The 18,987-nt window shown below is 42.2% G+C and overlaps 1 protein-coding gene across 5 annotated transcripts in view; it reads left to right on the top strand.

Moving 5' to 3' along the window:
* The window catches only part of ulk4 (unc-51 like kinase 4), a 425,974-nt gene that overhangs the window by 146,875 nt on the left and 260,112 nt on the right, over nucleotides 1-18,987 (top strand). For all 5 annotated transcript variants that reach the window (XM_041184964.1, XM_041184966.1, XM_041184965.1 and 2 more), the window contains exons 20-22: nucleotides 4,190-4,351; nucleotides 5,921-6,103; nucleotides 12,147-12,274. In XM_041184964.1, the coding sequence (XP_041040898.1) occupies nucleotides 4,190-4,351; nucleotides 5,921-6,103; nucleotides 12,147-12,274 (473 nt within the window). The remainder of the gene's footprint in view (nucleotides 1-4,189; nucleotides 4,352-5,920; nucleotides 6,104-12,146; nucleotides 12,275-18,987) is intronic.

The raw sequence follows: 18,987 nt of genomic DNA, 5'->3' as shown, positions 1-18,987 counted from the left end.
GTCCCGTTCCTGTTCAGGTGTAACCCGTCCAACTTGTACAGGTCCCACCTCCCCCAGAAACGGTCCCAATGCCCCAGGAATCTAAAGCTCTCCCTCCTGCACCATCTCTCCAGCCACACATTCATCTGCTCTATCCTTCTGTCCCTATACTCACTACTGCGTAGCACTGGTAGTAATCTGGAGATTACTACCTTTGAAGTTCCTGCTTTTCAATTTCTTATCTAACTCCTTAAAGTCTGTTTGCAGGACCTCATTTCCCTTTCTTCCTATGTCATTGGTCCCAACATGGACTATGACCTCTGGCTGTTCACTCTCTCCCCCTTCAGAATGTCCTGCAGCTGTTCCGTAACATCCTTGACACTGGCAGCCGGGAAGCAACAAATAGCATCCCGGAGTCACGTCTACAGCCGCAGAAGCACCTGTCGACTCCCCTCGCTAATGAATCCCTTAACATTATTGCCTTCCACACTTCTTCCTCTCGTCCTGAGTAGCTGGACCACCCACAGTGCCATGGTCTTTGCTCTGATTGGCCTCCACAGGGGAACTTTCACTCTCACCGTTTTCCAAGGCCAAAACAGTTTCTGAGCGCGATGCACTCAGTGGATTCCCTCACTACCTGCCTGGTTCCCTTCTTCTGTCTGGCGGTCACCCATTCCCTCTCTGCTTGCACTTCCTTAAGCTGCGGGGTGACCACGTCCTGAAATGTGTTATCCACAACCCTCTCAGCCACGTGAATGTACCAAAGTGCCTCCAGCTGTCTCTCAAGCTCCAAAACCCGGAGCTCGAGTTGCTGCAGTCAGAGGGACCGCCAGGAGTGTCAAGGATTTCCCATATAGCGCAGGATGTGCAAATCACAGGTCTGAACTCCCCAGACATATCTTAACTAAATAGAATATGGACCCTTGCTTTTATTTTACCCTTACTTCTACTTGAGTATAGACTAGATGCTAGATCTTCTAGATAGACTAGATCCTGTTGGTGCTGCTGACTGCCTGTCCCAGGGGCCCCCTCTCACAGTCTCCTCTAGGTGCTGCTGACTGCCTGCCTCCCTCAGGGTCCTCCTCTCGCACTCTCCTCTAGGTGCTGCTGACTGCCTGTCCCAGGGGCCTCCTTTCGCAATCTCCTCTAGGTGCTGCTGACTGCCTGTCCCAGGGTCCTCCTCTCACAGTCTCCTCTAGGTGCTGCTGACTGCCTGTCCCAGGGCCCTCCTCTCACACTCTCCTCTAGGTGCTGCTGACTGCCTGCCTCCCTCAGGGTCCTCCTCTCGCACTCTCCTCTAGGTGCTGCTGACTGCCTGTCCCAGGGGCCTCCTTTCGCAATCTCCTCTAGGTGCTGCTGACTGCCTGCCTCCCTCAGGGTCCTCCTCTCGCACTCTCCTCTAGGTGCTGCTGACTGCCTGCCTCCCTCAGGGTCCTCCTCTCGCACTCTCCTCTAGGTGCTGCTGACTGCCTGTCCCAGGGGCCTCCTCTCACACTCTCCTCTAGGTGCTGCTGACTGCCTGTCCCAGGGGCCTCCTCTCACAGTCTCCTCTAGGTGCTGCTGACTGCCTGCCTCCCTCAGGGTCCTCCTCTCACACTCTCCTCTAGGTGCTGCTGACTGCCTGCCTCCCTCAGGGTCCTCCTCTCGCACTCTCCTCTAAGATCTGTCGCTGATCTAATGTTGGCCACTGAAAATACTACCAGCAGCAGTTTGAATTTAGATCAGTACATGCTGATGTTATGGCATCATTTTGTTGTCAAAGAAAATTTACTTTTCTCTGATTTTGAATTGCTAATGGATCTGCAGGACATGCAGGGAAAATGTTTCCACTTATGGGAGAACCCAAACTAGTGGGCACAAATATAAGATAGTCACTGATAAACCCAAAAAGAAATTCAGAAGAAATTTCTTTACTCAGGGATGTGGTGAAAATGTGGGATTTGTGACCAGAGTGGTTGAGGCAAATAGCATAGATGTCTTTAATGGGAAACTAGATTAGTAGATGAGGAAGGAATAAATTGATGGATATGTTGAAAGGGTGAGAGAAAGTAAGTGGGAAGAGGCTTGTGTGGTGAATAAGCATGGGAACAGATTTGTTGGGCAGAAGGGCCTGATTCTATGCAGTAAAATTCAATGTGACATGACATATTTAATTTCTTGGATTTGTGAATAGGAGGGAGTACTCCCAACTTTTCAGAAGTACTAAGCTAGGAGTTATGGTGAGTTGTGAGGGAAAGAAAAATAAACAACTCATTGACCTGTCTATTCCTGTCTCATTCTTTCAATAAGGGTGTACCATTTGCTACTTTCCAAACTTCCAGTACTAAGCAGAAAGGCAGACTAATGGCATAATTGTAATAGAATGTTTACTTTTAGCTAACACTTTGGAACAAAGAATGGGAGTGCAATTTAAACAGTGAAGAACACTGGCATGGAGGGTGGCAGATAAGCAAAGTGATTTAAGGGCTCAGGTACACAAGTCATTACAAGCTAATCTGCATCTGAAAATAGCATTTTTTTAAAAAATGCAATGAAATTCTGAGCTTCATTGCAAAAGTTACAGAATGTAAAAGTAAGGACATACTATTGAAATTAGACAGAGCATTGGTAGACCTGATTAGGTAGTATGTACTGGCTTGATCTTTCATCAGGATGATACCTGAGATAAAGGGGATAAATTATGAAGAGAGACTGGGTAGACTTGGCTCTATGCCCTGAAGATGAAGAGAGAAAGCGATGATTTGTTGAAATGTTTGAAATATTAAAGGGAATTGACAGGATGGATGGGAATGTCTCTGGTCTGGAACAGTGAACTCAGAATGACTGGACATAATCTTAGAATTTATGCTTGTTCGCTTTTGGAAAGTGACTATAGGATAAACTTCTTCAAGTAAAAGGTTACATGAATGTGAAACACTTTGCCCCAGAAGGCAAGTGATGCAAAATCAGTTGATGTCACAAGTGAATTCTATTCTTATTTGGAAGTAAGGGTTAAGGAGAAATGGCCTAGAATTGAGAATTACATGGCAGAGCAGCTCAACAAGCCACATGGTCTGCTACTGTTCCAATGAACATAAAAGAAATTGTTGTTTTGATAGGATGTGGGATTTCAAGCACAGTTTAGGATCAGATACGTCACTGAAGTTGCACGTTGTCTGGCACAATCTGAACAAACAATCTTGGGTGGAAGTGAGGTCAGGGATTATAGTGAAAAATTCTGGCAGGTGTCAAACAGAATAGCTTTGCTCTTGCCAATAATAAGTTCTCAAACATTATCAATGTGCTCCATCCCAAACCTCATATGAGCAAAGATGCCCATTCCCAAATAAAGCATTTTTCAATATTTCACTTGGACATTTTTTAGCAAAGTAATATGTATGGATAAAAATGGTTTAACCATCAGTATTATGCTGCATATGCCCAGTTCCTCATCTGATGCAGCTCGTTATAAAACCCAATACAGAGCTTCTAAAACCAGAACTGATGTTTGGGGCTATATTGCAATGCTTCAAGGCTCACAGCCTTGAGGGACATTTAGTCATTGAGCTATGATCAGAAACAGCAAGCATTTTGTAGAAAAATGCAAAAAAAAATTACTTCTTTAACAAAGATTTTTCCTTATATTTTCTGAATAAATATAACATAAGTGATACAAGGTGTTGCCAGTGCCTCTTTAAATGGCACTGAACTAAAATTATGGTCTTTTACCTGAGAAAAATGCACTTTGATCCTTTTAGAATTGGTGGCACTGTAAGGGACTCATTTAAAGGTGTTCCCACCACCAGCTTTATGTTTACGTTTCCTTGATAAGCTGAATTCCAGCGAATGATGAACATCTTGCCATTAGTTGTATTCAGGGACTGTTCACCAAACTACCACACTAATAAAGCATGACACAGCCCCTGATAAAACATGTTGTTTAAATTCCTGGTTATTGATTACAAAAAAGTTGTAGCAAAATACCTAGGTACATATATCAGTGACCTAGCACGCAGCAGAGCCAGCCATCCCAAGCCACTCTGAACAGTGTGCTTTGTTGTTGCTGTGAAAATAATTGCTGGTAACACACTGTAACTCAATGGTCACAATTAAATAAGTAGACAACATGTCTTCTGTATATCACCACTTCCAATCTCCTAATTTTACCACAATTTTTAAATGGCTCCAAAAGGGTCACTGTATTCATTTCTGATGTGGTTTCTCTTTGTAGGGCGATCCTGCTACTAATCACTTAGCTGCAAAGATTGTGGAGAATGTATGTACCACTAATTCACCTCCAGCTCAAGGATTCATTACTGGAGAAATCGGTCTGTTGCTTTGGTACCTGTTCACACATTCAACCATGGATTCTTTGCGGGTGACAACCATTTCAGTAAGCTATAAAAAGTCAGAAATATATTTTACTGTTTAATAAACCCAAGCTGTTTTTTTTTAAGGCAGGAATCCTCCAATAAGGGCATGGTTGTTAATTTCCTTTTATCCTATTTCTTTCTCACTGACTAATATATCTTTATCTCTGAGAGAACGGAGCAGATATGCCGCTCCCACAATATTGCCAGGACCATTTGCCCATCTGACAGGAGCAGCCAGCTGGAGTCTCCTTATCCCATTTTCCCCAACCCACATTGCAGGAAGGTTACTGGCTTTGGCTTGATGATTACTGGCACCAGCAAAGTTATCAGTGATATATGCCAGTAGAGTGAAGCATCCCACTCGGTGCTGCACTCCAGTGCTCCAACACACAGTAAAGTCAGGTCACCCTCTCAGATCAAAATCCACTTCAGCATTGTTTCAAACTTAACTACTTAGTATCAAAATATACTAATGCATATCTCTTGTTGTTGTTTTAAAAGTAACTACGTGAGCTTCTGCCAGCAATGATTCAACAACCGAGCCTCATGAAATGTTCCCATACCTTCATGCTCTCACCAATCAAAAGCTTTTTTCTCTACTTTTAAGTTGATACTTCAGGAGTCTTTATTGAATCTGAAAGACACTGGTGTTAAGGGAAGGGGTCATCCTGCACCACCCTCCAGTGTCTCCCCCGCTGCCACTCCCTCCCCATCCCATCCTCCACTCTCCCCGCACCGGTCAAAATCTTGGTTAGCCAGTGTCTGCATTAAGCTTCCCTGAGTTACATATAACAGGAAGCCCCATCCCTACTTTGGCCCAATACTGTATCTTAGCCCCAACTTCATAACCAGAGTAATATTCCCATTTATACATCAATCTCCTGTCCTGAGTGCGGTGCCAAATTACAGCCAATTTTTGAAATACCTTTAATACCATGTATAATCAATGGGTATTGCAAGCTCATGTCCATGGGGAACTAGGTTGCATCGATTCAAACTAATTCGAGTGAGGAACCTTATAGTTAAAACAACAACAGATCTTTCACTCAATCAATGTGAGCTGGATTGAAACCCAGAAGTGTAAGGACAGTGAGCTATTCCAATGCACAACCGAGTTCCCAGAAGGCAAACTTTGTCACCCTTGGCTAAACTGTTGTAGCGTGTTCATGTCTTCCCCACCTCCCCCCACCACTGCACTCAAGCAGTTCAGCTAATAAACAGCATTGATTGTGTCCGAGGGCTTTACTTTTCTGACTGATGTTGGCACAGGTTTTAAGAACGGAAAGATGAAAGGAAAACATACCAATGATATAGAAACTATCTCACAAGAACATGGATTTTAATAAAGCTGCAGTAAACATATTTAAATCCCAGCTGATATCCTGGTCTGCTTGTTGAATTAATTTCTTTTTATAAAGTAGGGCTTGTTTTAAAGGTCTATTCCAAATTGATCAGCTCGTGCAAAATTGAAGTGAACCGTATGGGAATTCAAAGACGATCAGAAAACTTTCCAGCCTAAAACTGTACAATGCTCTATATTTGGTGTTTAATTAGAGTGCATCTATAAAATATTTCTCTGGTCCCTACAGGCTTTATGTAGGATTACTCGCCATTCTGCCAGTGCTTTTCAAAGTGTCATTGACAAGGTCGGCCTAACAGCAGTGCTGAACTCCCTGGTGGCTGGAATAAGCCGCATTCAACAGTACATGTTGACCATGTTTATTGCCATGCTGTCATCTGGTATCCACTTACAAAGACTGGTGCAGGAAAAGGTATGACACAAGATTAATTTCATTTAGCTAATGCTTATTCCATGTATTTGTTTATGTTTGTGAAACATCCTCAGACCTGAAAATTGGTCACACTTTTTTCATAACGAGGGAGTGAAGGGTATTTTATTCTTTATTTTGTTTGCTACCAGTAATGGCAGAGGTGTGCATAGCAATTGAGTTCTTAGCATGTATTGCTCATATGGAGGATAACAACTCTAAGCATTGGCAGTGCTTAAAAAGTTTAGATGTATCATACACAGAGACAAACACTAAAGGTTAGATCATTGCCTTGAATTTACTTTAAATTACCTTTTGTTCCTTTTTACTCATCTCTTAAGGTGGTGACTCCGCTTCAACGCGATGAAATAGAACTGGTCAATTTTGCTTAAACTGCACGTGTTGTACTTCCAGTTGAACCACACACCAGATGGCAGCAGCTGTGTGAAGTTCTCCCAGTCCTGATGCTTCTCCCAAATGCTTGACTCACAAAAGAAAGTTTAGCACTTTTTGTACAAAGCTATCCTGCATGCTGTTCCTAATCCTTGCATTCTCACTGTGTTGAAATTAAGCCTCACTACAATGTTCCTAAACAAACTCCCTCTTTTCCCATGCCCATCTCTCTTAGCTTCCCCTTACGATGTTTTTAAACTAATGTTCAGCATCCCTACCTTTAACTCACTTAATTTACCTCAAAAACTCAACTTTAGTGGTATTCAGCAACCTGTGCCTTGAACCTTCTCTAGCTTCTTTTTCAATGAAAATAACTCCAACATAGACTTCAGTCTGTAGAACGTTTTTTCAATGTAAGCATTGATACAGAATCTCATCCCTTTGCCTGTGATCGTTGTGCTACAATGTTGTTACTAATCCTAACCTAAATAGGACCTTTAGACGCGGCTGACTTTAATGTATCTGACAGACCTCCAAGCAGCCGTGCATTTGAGGGTCTTGATTCCATGATGTTCCCATACTCTTCTGCTCGCTTGTATTTTGAAAAGGACATAAAGGACAAAAGAATAAAGTGAGAATGTATCTTCATTCAAATCCAATCTATCACCAAACCATACGCAGAAAGAGCTTAAACATAGAAAGATAGAAAGTAGGTGCAGGAGTAGTCATTCAGCCTTCGAGCCTGCTCCACCACTCAATATGATCATGGCTGATCCTCTGTCTCAATACCATACTCCCACCCTCTCCCCATACCTCTTGACATCTTTAGAGTCCAGAATCTTCTTACGTATATTCTGTGACTTGGCCCCCAAAGCCTTCTGTGGAAGAGAATTCCACAGGTTCACCACCCTCTGAGTGAAGAGGTTTCTCCTCATCTCAGTCCTAAACGGCCTACCCCTGAGTCTGTGACCCCCTTGTTCTAGACTCCCTCCAGCCAAGGGAAATATCATCCCTGCATCCAGTCTGTCCATCCCTGTCAGAATTTTATACATTTCAATGAGATCCTCTCCCATTCTTTTAAACTCCAGTGAATACAGGCCTAGTCGGCCCCATCTCTCCTCATATGACAATCTTGCCATCCCAAGAATCAGTCTGGTGAACCTTTGCTGCACACCCTCTATGGCAAGTTTATCCTTTCTTATATAAGGAGACCAAAGCTGCACACAATACTCCCGGTGTAGTCTCACCAAGGCCCTGTACAGCTGCAGTAAGACATCCTTGCTCCTGTACTCAAGTCCTCTCGCAATTACAAAGCACATTATCAAGTTGTCAAAGGTCCTCAAGCACTTACAACCAATAAATTCCTCATAGTCAGTGTCATATAGACAAATGTAACAGCCAATTAGTGTATAACAAGGTTCCATATGTAACATGTGAATAAACAACCAGTATCTACTTTTGAATGATGTTGTTGAAAGGAGGAGGGATTTGGCCAGGAAACCAGGAGACATCCATGCTTCGCTTCAAATAGTGCCACGGAATATCATTTGCATCCATCTGAATAAGCAAAGAGGCCTCGATTTAACTTCTCACCTAAAAGATAAGGCCTGGGACAATGTCGCATTCAATAACATACTCAAGTGTGCACTTAAATTGTGTGCTTGGGTCTGTAGCAGGGAGTCCAGAGTGGGTGGTTTAATTCAAAGGCAAATGTGATGTTATTAATTTATCCAAGGTAACACATTTTATACTGTAACCGCATACTTAATTTCTCGAGAAAAAGATCTGCCTCAAAACCCACTTCTTGGAGCATCCAAATCAAATTATTCAGCATTTGACAAGGCCTATATCACCACCATTCAGAACTGTCAACATTTGCAGTTCACTTTCAAGGGCTCTGCAATTTGCAAGAAGTATTTTAACTGTCCATGCTTTGTATGCAGCATTAAAAGTAGCATTCAACATTTCAAATATAGAGAAGATGTAAAATGGGAATAAAGATCAAAAGGGGAGAAAAGACAAAGGACGGAATCTTTTACCCCCACAAGAGGCAAAGAAGGAGGCGGGAAGGCCTGAAAATTTGGTGGGTCGGTGTTGGGACCATTACCTATGTCTTTCTGCCTCCGCTGGAAGTAAATTCTGGGTGTGAAGGCTCATGGTCGATCTTCCCACTCTGCCTCCACTTGAGTCCCTTTAGTAGTCAATTAACAACCACTTCTCCCCGCCTCCACTGCAATCAGCTCCAGGTGGGCCTGCCAAAATGTGAAGTGCACGACTGGTTAAGCTGTGCAGGCTGCATGTTAGCTGGAGTATGGGGGGGAGGTCCCCTCGATCTACGCTGATCTGTGCATGATCCAGGGCACGGCTGTGGGCTGTCAGCGGCCAACCCCTGCTCTTGCTGCTGATCCCCATGGCCCCCTCCTCCCCCCTACCGCCCTGCAAAACCCCCCCAACAGCACTTTTTTCTAACGTGTTTCACAATCCCAGGGACTCTGGGGGAGTGTTGATCCAGCAGCAGCCACAGTCTGCTCTGTGGTGCTGCCAAGTGCAAGAGCTGCTGGCCTCTGGCAGCTCTTGGTGGGCAGTATGTTGTATTCTGGGATCCTCAGTTGGGAGGAAGGCCCACTGCTTTCCACTTAACTGCCTGATGGGCAGAAGATATGGCAAGTCTTCCCCCTAAGAGTCAGCGTGAGTATGTTTTGCCACCTTTTCAGGCAGCGTGCGAGACACCAACCAAGAACGGAAGATTCCACCCAAATGCTACAATGACCTAAATATTGCAGATCTTAGACCAGTGGGGCTTGCAAGATCGTCACATTGCCCAAATCCCTGTCACCTGTGACTTGAGGTGATGCTGAGCCAACTGTCTCTGGGCGACAGTCACAACCTGTGCGACTATAAGAAATTGCCAGAGCTGGGAGTCAGCAGTATTCTTTCTCTTGCTCCTCGCTATCTCTATAATATCCTCCAGTTCCATAATCCTCCACGATATCTGCCCTGCTCTAATTCTGGCCTCTTGTGCACCATCAATTTTAATTGTTCTACCATTGGTGGCTGTACCTTCAGTTGCCTAGGCCCCACACTCTGGAATTCCCTCCCTACACCCCTCTGCCTCTCTACCTCATTTTCCTCCTTTAAGGCACTCATTAAAATCTAAGCATTTGGTCATCTGACCCAATAACTCCTTATATAGCTTGGTGTCATACTTTGTGTTATGATGTGGTAGATCATAAGTGCCAGGAGGGCAAAGCTACAAGGGAAACTTGGCCACGTTATCACAACCATTTTGCAATTTGTATTTATTACGAGAAGATTTGTGCACTGAATTCAGAAGTAGTGAGTCCACGAACACCTTTAGTGATTTAAAAAATTAAATTAAAGTATTTATTAACAAAAGAAAAGAATTAAAACACAGACCTAAGATTACAGTTACATTATATTATAAAAAATCTCAAAATTCCTAATTAACCTCACTCCCAGCTATACATTCCCATTAAGGCTACAGTCCAAAATAGATTTTAAATGTTAATTAGCAATCCAGCAAGGTTACCACAAGCACCCACTCAACAGTGGAATTCCAAAGGCTGTTAACACAACTTTAGTTACTGAACACAGCAGATTTCTGCAAAAGTGGCAAGAGGTTTCTTCCAAAGTCTGTCACATGGTGTACCTTTAGATATTTTACACAGCCACCACCCACGTAACCTTCCATCCTTCTTCATATATGTTTATTCCTCTTTAATGTGTAAAATTCCCATTGTTCTACATGTCTTCGGAAATTTACTTTTTCCATAATATAAAAATCTTTCATGTTGTCAATATAGCCTCTTTCCTTTTGGGAAAAATATACATAATAACCTTGCCCTGTTTATCTTGTTGGTTGTAAACACCCTACTATCCCTTTGAAAATCAAACAACCCCTTCACTTATCCAAAAATGCAAATTTCATTCACACCTCATCTGTGGAACCTTCATCCTCACTTATCCATCTCCATTTCAAAAGTCTGCTTTACACCTACTCTTTTGATAATTTCAACCTTGCAGTCTATCTGACTTTAATTCAATTAAATTAATCACACAGACAGAATCATCCACACTCACACCCATAAGCCTACAATAATAGTATGAAAAATATTATAGTTCCGTGACATTTGTCTTATAATGTTCTTGTGAAGTGCCCTGGGATGTTTCATTATGTTGAAATCACTTTTTAAATATAAGTTGTTGTTGGTGTTCAGGGAGAGACCACAAGAAATGCTGATTAGAGACTGAGCAATCCAAGCAGTGGCAGCGTATGTGAAAACATCAGTCAACAGCTCCACTGTAGAACAGCTGAAATTAAGAACCTATGTGGGAAATCGTGAAAGCTGGTCCACATTCCATTACTCTGTGATGCAGCATGCTGGAGCATTCCTCGGAGTGGTCTTTGAGAAAGCTGCTGCTTGGAACTGTATCCCTTGACTTGGGAATAACTGCTATTTCAGGGTTAATATTGTGGGATGCAATACACTCAAATCGGACAGGTTGTTGCTGGTAGGAGGCCTGCTTTTACACAGGTAAAGGTAACACTGGGGAGAGCAGATCCCTTCAGGCTGGCAGTCATCGGCCACCACACACACTAAAATGAGCTTGTTTGACAAATGTGTTAGGCCAGGAAGTTGACCCATCTGCCACTGCTACTCCCTGGAAATTTCACCATTTGATTCTGATGGTTTTCATGCACATGCATTGTGCTCCTGATAATTGTCTTTGCTGTTGTCTCTGGCACTGCCTTGTTGGATTCACAGATTGGCTTGCAGCTCCAGCTTATTCGTCTTCAGTACAAAAACTCAAATTTAGGTGGTCATATAATGACAGCAGGGTGAATGATAAATCTGAAATAGGTATAGGGAATATTTCATTCATATTGGCACCAATATTTGGCTATAATAATAATTTAAAGTACCTGAAACAGAATTTGCTGTTACTCTGCAGGGGTGTGGGTGGGTACAAATGCACAACTTTTCTTATGTGAGCTGTGTGGTCCTGTGTAATTGAGACAACAGCACTGCAGACTCACAAAAAGCTAGGTCTACAAATGTATTAAGGCTGCTGGTTTTAGTAGTGTTAATATAGGAAACCTGGCCCTATATGTTTGCACTTTGAGTTACCACATTACACAGCAGAGCCACTAACAGTGACGAGCTGCCAACCCCCAGTGTAAATTCAGGAGAGTGCCACAGAGAGACAACAGTCCTAAAATTATATTCCAGAATAAGAGGAAAAAGTACCATAGATTGTGACATATGAGTCAACCATTGAAGCTTCCAAAATTCCTGGAAAAAAAATTATTTTAAATCATATTCTGGAAGTTGCGTGGTCATTGCTGATCCTCTTTTTTTTTTGCGTTCCAGATTTATTTAATTAACTGATTTTAAATTCCCAACTGATGTGGTAGGATTTGAATCCTTGTCTCCAGATCTTTAGTCCAGGTCTATGGATTACTAGTCCAGGAGAATAACTGCAATGCTGCTGTACCCCCTTACCTGTCTGATGTCCACTATTTCAATTGTAAATGCACATTGGTTATGAATAAACAATGTTATGTTTATGTAAATTGTCTATTTTTGTATCTTGAGGCACTTTCTCTCAGTTGCGTGTTCCTTTTCTGCAGGACTTTGTTACGAAAGTTGTCCGTCTCTTGGAAAGCCCATCGACAGTAATTCGAGCAAAAGCTTTCCTTGTCTTATTGGAAGTTTTAAGGAATAACAAGGAGATGTTGCTGCTTTGTTGCCAGACAAGGTAAGGGGAACAATAATCAGAATCTGAACACAAAATGATGGTGTCAATCCCACTTTGTGCTGACGGAAAAGCTTTTCCACACAACATACAGTTGTGGTTATTCTGAATACTTTAAATATACTTTACAATTATGTTCGATATCTGTTGTGCTGCATCTGGATTATTTCTATTTAATTTGGACAATGTTTTATATACATGAAATTTTATCAAGGATTTCAGATCACAAGTAAAGATTCTTTGAAATGTTATATAGCAAATATTTTATTTTAAATGGGAAATCAAGGTGAAGGGCCATGCAGCACAGAGCAGGAGATCACAGAAGACGTGAAGGAGATAAAAGAAGTTTGACTGGTTTCAGTAATGGTAATTTAATGGCAGGTAATATCAACTAGCTTTTTGTTGCCTAAGCTGATGTGTTGGTAAAATGGGCAGTCTTGTTTCATGGCTTATAACTATTAGCGTGGAACATTTTAATTGTGATTTTGAACTGTCAGAAATTAAGTGGTTAAAGACCATGGGGATGATTTTCAGTTTGAGTGTACGCGAGAGGTTATAGGAGAACCGATCGCACAGCCTAACCATTTTCATCAGTGGGGTGTCCAATTGATTTTAGATCTCTGGCCTCATTTAAATAAAATTGGTGTGCTGCCATTTCTAAGTGAGCACCAAACCAAAAGTTGTACGCTGATCACTTAAATCAATGTCTGCTGCAAAATTGCAATAGCTTGCCTTGAGCAGACACTCAATGGTAATTAATTTTTGCAACTTTGTCTAACTAATTCCCCATTGTGCTGAAAAATGGTGAGGCAGTGATACAGAAATTGACTGCTGTCATTATGATTGGACCTCACCCAAGAGAAAAGGATCCAAGGTTACAACTTGATCTGCAACTTTTTTCTTACTTAGTCCAATTGAAAATGTACCATCGTCAGACTGACCTATGTAAATTGTGTTTTATGGATAATCATTTACTACAGTGCCACAACTGAAAAATCAAATGTGCCTTACGTTAACAAAAACTTTGTTTCTACCTTCCTTCGGTTCTGAAGACGTTATATTTGACTTGAAATGTTAACTCTGTTTCTCTCTCTACAGATGCTGCCAGACCTGGGTTGAGTCTGTTCCAGCACTTTCAGTTTTTATTTCATATTTACAATATATGCATTATTTTGCTTTTCTATTAGAATAACAACAACCATGGTAGCACAAAACCCATTTTTATATTGCAGTGATGTTGGCGGGGTGAAAGTGACTCTTTCCAAATCCATTATAGTGGAAATGTTAAGGATATTGTGGCTCTACATGTGTTATCTTAATGGAAGAAGTGACATATTGAATTTGTCTGTGATCTTATCACTGCATTCATCATTTTAAAAAAATGATTCTGAGGGAATGTGAAGGTCAAGAGAATGATAAAGTCCAAAATTTGTAACATTGCCTAATGTACTACTAATATTTCTGTTCCGGCTTTTAATAATGAGGAAATATTGTGTTTTTAATTTTCTGCAGTAGCTTTAAAATAAGTGTTTGAATTGCTATATTATCAGCAGGACAGAAACATTAATAACTAAGAATCTATGAGTACATATTTAGAATCTCTCTGTGTACATTAATTTTGCCTGATTCATGTCTGTGATCTTAGTAGAACATGAAGTAGTGGGCAACATTTCCATATAGCATTGAGTGTGCTGGTTGACTACAATGTCTCATTCATTAGAAAGTAACTAATCATAAACTTTAATAACTCACACACCAAGCACTTTTCATTATTCTCAAAAGACATTCTCGTGCCCCCAAAAAGAGAACCCAAGTATGTCCCACAAAAAACAAATGTAAAAAAGCTGTTGGCTGCCTTTGTAGTCTTCAGTTTCCTCTCACTTCTTTCCTGTAACCATAACAGGTTGCTCAAAGCTCCTCAATGTTGGTTTTGCTTCTTCAGTGCTGATCAGCGTTTCTGGTGATGTGCTGGGAGGCCCAGGGGCAAAAAGGTATGCAAAAAGAGACTGAAAAAGGAAAGAAAATAAAAGAAAGATAATAGTTAATAAAAGCCAACGATGTAGAATTTAGATAAGAAAGTTGAAGATTCAGAAAATATTGTTCAGAAAAGCAATGACAGGCAAACAAAGTGAAGTGGAGAACAAACATCAAGTAAAGGTCAGAGCAGGGAGAAGCATACTGCTAAGATGTGTGTAAGGCTGCACTTACGTTGACACTTTTGCTTCAAAGTAAAACAGCTTCAAGTATGCATCAGTGCAAAAGTTTGAGTATAAATCTGGAATTAGGTCCTAATCTGACCCCAGAATGCGGTCAATCCCGACTTTAAGAGAACCTGTTGAGCAACTTGTTTCTTATTCCATGGATTTAGCATCAGGTGGAATGTGACTTCAGTCTGTGACCATCATCTGTCAATTTTCTTCAAGGTTTCAATTCTCTGATTTATCATTACATATGACTCCAAAATTCACTTGGGAGCTTTGTTGTCTGTGTCAGGGGCACAGTGGGCCGCTGCTTTAGCATGGGAATGGTAGGCTCACGACCTCAGATTAGACCACAAACAGTGCTTCAGGGCCCAGACTACAGACCACCAGTGAAGCATGTCATGGAAGACCTTGCAGTATATCTTGATTTTTATTCATTAGCATCCATTTGTCATACCATATGCAGACAAATGCAGTGGGAGAAAGTCATTAGGACACCGTCCTTTTGAGACTTTCAACCATCAGATGGTTATAATGTTGAGAAGTATAGAGTTTTAGGTGTTTACAAAGTGTATTTACCGCCAATGCTTTGTGCTGAGAAATGGAAGCAACATTGTATTTACTGCAGCTTGCATAACAGAAGCCAATCTCACAAATGCAATAAACAAGTTATCGACACGTTCCTGTCATATATCCCCTATTTCATAAAGGACGAAAAGCTGCCACGACTTACAAAGGACAATAATGCTCCACTCGTTGTGTTAAAAAGCCCCCTTCCTGTGCAACAGCATGTTGGGAAATTTTTACCCATGATCCTCCAGACACTGACTTCTTGAACTCAACTCTGTGTCACATTAGATTTTGGTTATGTGCTAGAGTGTTTGCCTGAAATAATTTCCTGTGATAGTTTCCCTGTTTACTCTTTTTTCAAGATATTGCTGCCCTATAGTCTTATTGGTGCACATGCCTTGATGGTTTTGGGTTTTAATTTTATGTGAATAGAGCAGAATTTCTATGTGTCAGTCATGGCAACTTTTAGTCCTTTATTAAATAGAGGATATTTGGCAGGAATGGGTTTATAGCTTCTTCATCACATTTGTAAGATTGGCCTCTGTTTTGCAGACTGCAGTAAATATGATGTTGCTTCTGTTTGTTATGCTTTTAGTTGATATCTTAAGGCTGAGATTATTGGCTTTTGTCTGCTTCTCTTTCCCTTCCCTACTCCTTCACTTTTGTGCAATTCTTCTCACACCATCTAGTTCTGCTTGACCTGAATACTGTATTTGATCTTGATTCACCATGGGCAACATCACAAGAGATAGACTAGTGCTTCATAAACTTCAGAAAGTATGTTAAGCTCAGAGAGACTGATACACACATCACATCTAAATTTGCATTTTCGTTACTTTTTTGAAAAGGCAAATAAGTTACATTTTGAAAGCACAAGAACAGCCTCTAATTATGACCTTTGCTATTATCCAAGTTATATTGTGATTGATTCCTGGAAACATATCTTTGTCTCTCAATTTTCAGTGATAAACTGCAGCTAAGTTTTTAAGGAGATGCAATAACGTAGTGGTATTATTGCTGGACTAGTAATCGAGAGACCCATGGTAATGCTGGGGACCTGAGTTTGAAACCCACCATGGCAGATGGTGGAATTTGAATTTGAATTCAATAAAAATCTGGAATTAAAAGTCTAATGATGACCATGAAACCATTGTTGATTGTTGTAAAAACCCATCTGGTTCACTTACCTGGTCTGGCCTACATGTGACTCTTAAGTGCCCTCTGAAATGGCCTAGCAAGCCACTCAGTTGCAACAAACTGCTACAGAGTCACGGACCACCTGGCATCAACCGAAGCACCAGAAACGACAATGGTAATTGCAGCCCTGCCCTGCAAAGTCCTCCTTACTAACATCTGGGGGCTAGTGACAAAATTGGGAGAACTGTCTCACTGACAGACTAGTCAAGCAACAGTCTGACATAGTCATCCTCACGGAATCATACCTTACGGATAATGTCCCAGACTCCACCATCACTACCGGCAGGACAGACCCAGACCCAGCAGACGTTGCAGCATAGTGGTATACAGTCAGGAAGGGATTGCCCTGGGAATCCTCAACATTGACTCCAGATCCCATGAAGTCTCATGGCATCAGGTCATACATGGGCAAGGAAACCTCCTGCTGATTACCGCTCGGCTCAGCTGATGAATCAGTGCTTTTCCATGTTGAACATCACTTGCAGCAAGGTGGCAAGAGTGCAGAATGTACACAGGATGGGAGACTTCAATGTCCATCTCCAAGAGCGACTCGGTAGTACTACTACTGACCGAGCTGGCTGAGTCCTAAATGACATAGCTGCTAGACTGGGTCTGCAGCAGGCGGTGAGGGAACCAACAAGAGGGAAAAACATACTTGACTTCATAACAAAAACAGAATTACCTGGAAAAACTCAGCAGGTCTGGCAGCATCGGCAGAGAAGAAAAGAGTTGACGTTTCAAGTCCTCATGACCCTTCGACAGAACTTGAGTTCGAGTCCAAGAAAGAGTTGAAATATAAGCTGGTTTAAGGTGTGTGGGGGGGGGGCAGAGAGAAGGAGAGAGAGAGAGAGAGAAGTGGAGTGGGGGTGTGGTTGTAGGGACAAACAAGCAGTGATAAAAGCATCATCAAAAGATGTCACCAACAACAGAACTAAAGAACACAAAGGTGTTAAAGTTGGTGATATTATCTAAACGAATGTGCTAATTAGGAATGGATGGTAGGGCACTCAAGGTATAGCTCTAGTGGGGGTGGGGAGAGCATAAAAGATTTAAAAATATTTAAAAGTAATGGAAATAGGTGGGAAAAGAAAAATCTATATAATTTATTGGAAAAAAACAAAAGGAAGGGGGAAACAAAAAGGGGGTGGGGATGGAGGAGGGAGCTCAAGACCTAAAGTTGTTGAATTCAATATTCAGTCCGGAAGGCTGTAAAGTGCCTAGTCGGAAGATGAGGTGTTGTTCCTCCAGTTTGTGTTGGGCTTCACTGGAACAATGCAGCAAGCCAAGGACAGACATGTGGGCAAGAGAGCAGGGTGGCGTGTTAAAATGGCAAGCGACAGGAAGGTTTAGGTCATTCTTGCGGACAGACCGCAGGTGTTCTGCAAAGCGGTCGCCAAGTTTAGTCTCTCCAATGTAGAGGAGACCACATTGGGAGCAACGGATGCAGTCGACTAAGTTGGGGGAAATGCAAGTGAAATGTTGCTTCACTTAAAAGGAGTGTTTGGGCCCTTAGACGGTGAGAAGAGAGGAAGTGAAGGGGCAGGTGTTGCATCTTTTGCGTGGGCATGGGGTGGTGCCATAGGAGGGGGTTGAGTTGTTCAGTGTGAGAACAAGTTCAGCCAGACGGAGAAGAATAGTGGTGGATGGGGATTGTTCAGGCCTCTGTTCGAGGAAATCAGTGCAAAAGATAAGGCTGAAGCATTCGCAACAATCTTCAGCCAGAAGTGCTGAGTGGATGATCCATCTCGGCCTCATCCGGAGGTCCCCAGCATCACAGATGCCAGTCTTCAGCCAATTCAATTCACTCCACGTGATATCATGAAACAGCTGAAGGCACTGGATACTGCAAAGACTATGGGGCCTGACAATATTCCGACAATAATACTGAAGATTTGTACTCTAGAACTTGCCACGCCCCTAGCCAAGCTGTTCAAGTACAGCTACAATACTGGTATCTACTTGACTTCATCTTCACCAACCTGCCTGCCGCAGATGTAAAGTCCATGACAGTATCTGTAGGAGTAACCACCGCACAGCCATTGTGGAGACGAAGTCCCACCTTCTCATTGAGGATGTCCTCCATCATGTTGGTGGCACTACCACCATGCTAAATGGGATAGATTTGGAACAGATCTAACAATTCAAAACATCCCCATCCCCATCCATGAGGCGCTGTGGGCCATCAGCATCAACAGCAGCAGAATTGCACTCGAACACAATCTGTAACCTAAAGGTCCAGCATATCACCCACTCTACCATCACCATCAATCCTGGTTCAATGAAGAGTGCAGGAGGGCATGTCAGGAGCAGCACCAGGCATACCTAAAAGTGAGGTGTCAACCTGGTGAAGCTATAACACAGGACTACTTGCATGCCAAACAGCATAAGCAGCAAGTGATAGACAGAGCCAAGTGATCCCACAACCAACGGATCAGATTTGAGCTCTGCAGATCTGCCACATCCAGTCATGAATGGTGGTGGACAATTAAACAACTCACTGGAGGAGGAGGCACCAGATATAACCCCATCCTCAATGATAGAGGAGCCCAGCAAATCAGTGAAAAAGATAAGGCTGAAGCATTCGCAACAATCTTCAGCCAGAAGTGCCGAGTGGATGATCCATCTCGGCCTCATCCGGAGGTCCCCAGCATCACAGATGCCAGTCTTCAGCCAATTCAATTCACTCCACGTGATGTCAAGAAACAGCTGAAGGCACTGGATACTGCAAAGACTATGGGGCCTGACAAT

The sequence above is a fragment of the Carcharodon carcharias genome, chromosome 3 (genome assembly GCF_017639515.1).
Source record: "Carcharodon carcharias isolate sCarCar2 chromosome 3, sCarCar2.pri, whole genome shotgun sequence".
Classification (NCBI taxonomy): Eukaryota; Metazoa; Chordata; class Chondrichthyes; order Lamniformes; family Lamnidae; genus Carcharodon; species Carcharodon carcharias.
The sequence above is the reverse complement of the archived record's forward strand: the minus strand, read 5'-3'. Positions and strand labels throughout refer to the sequence as shown.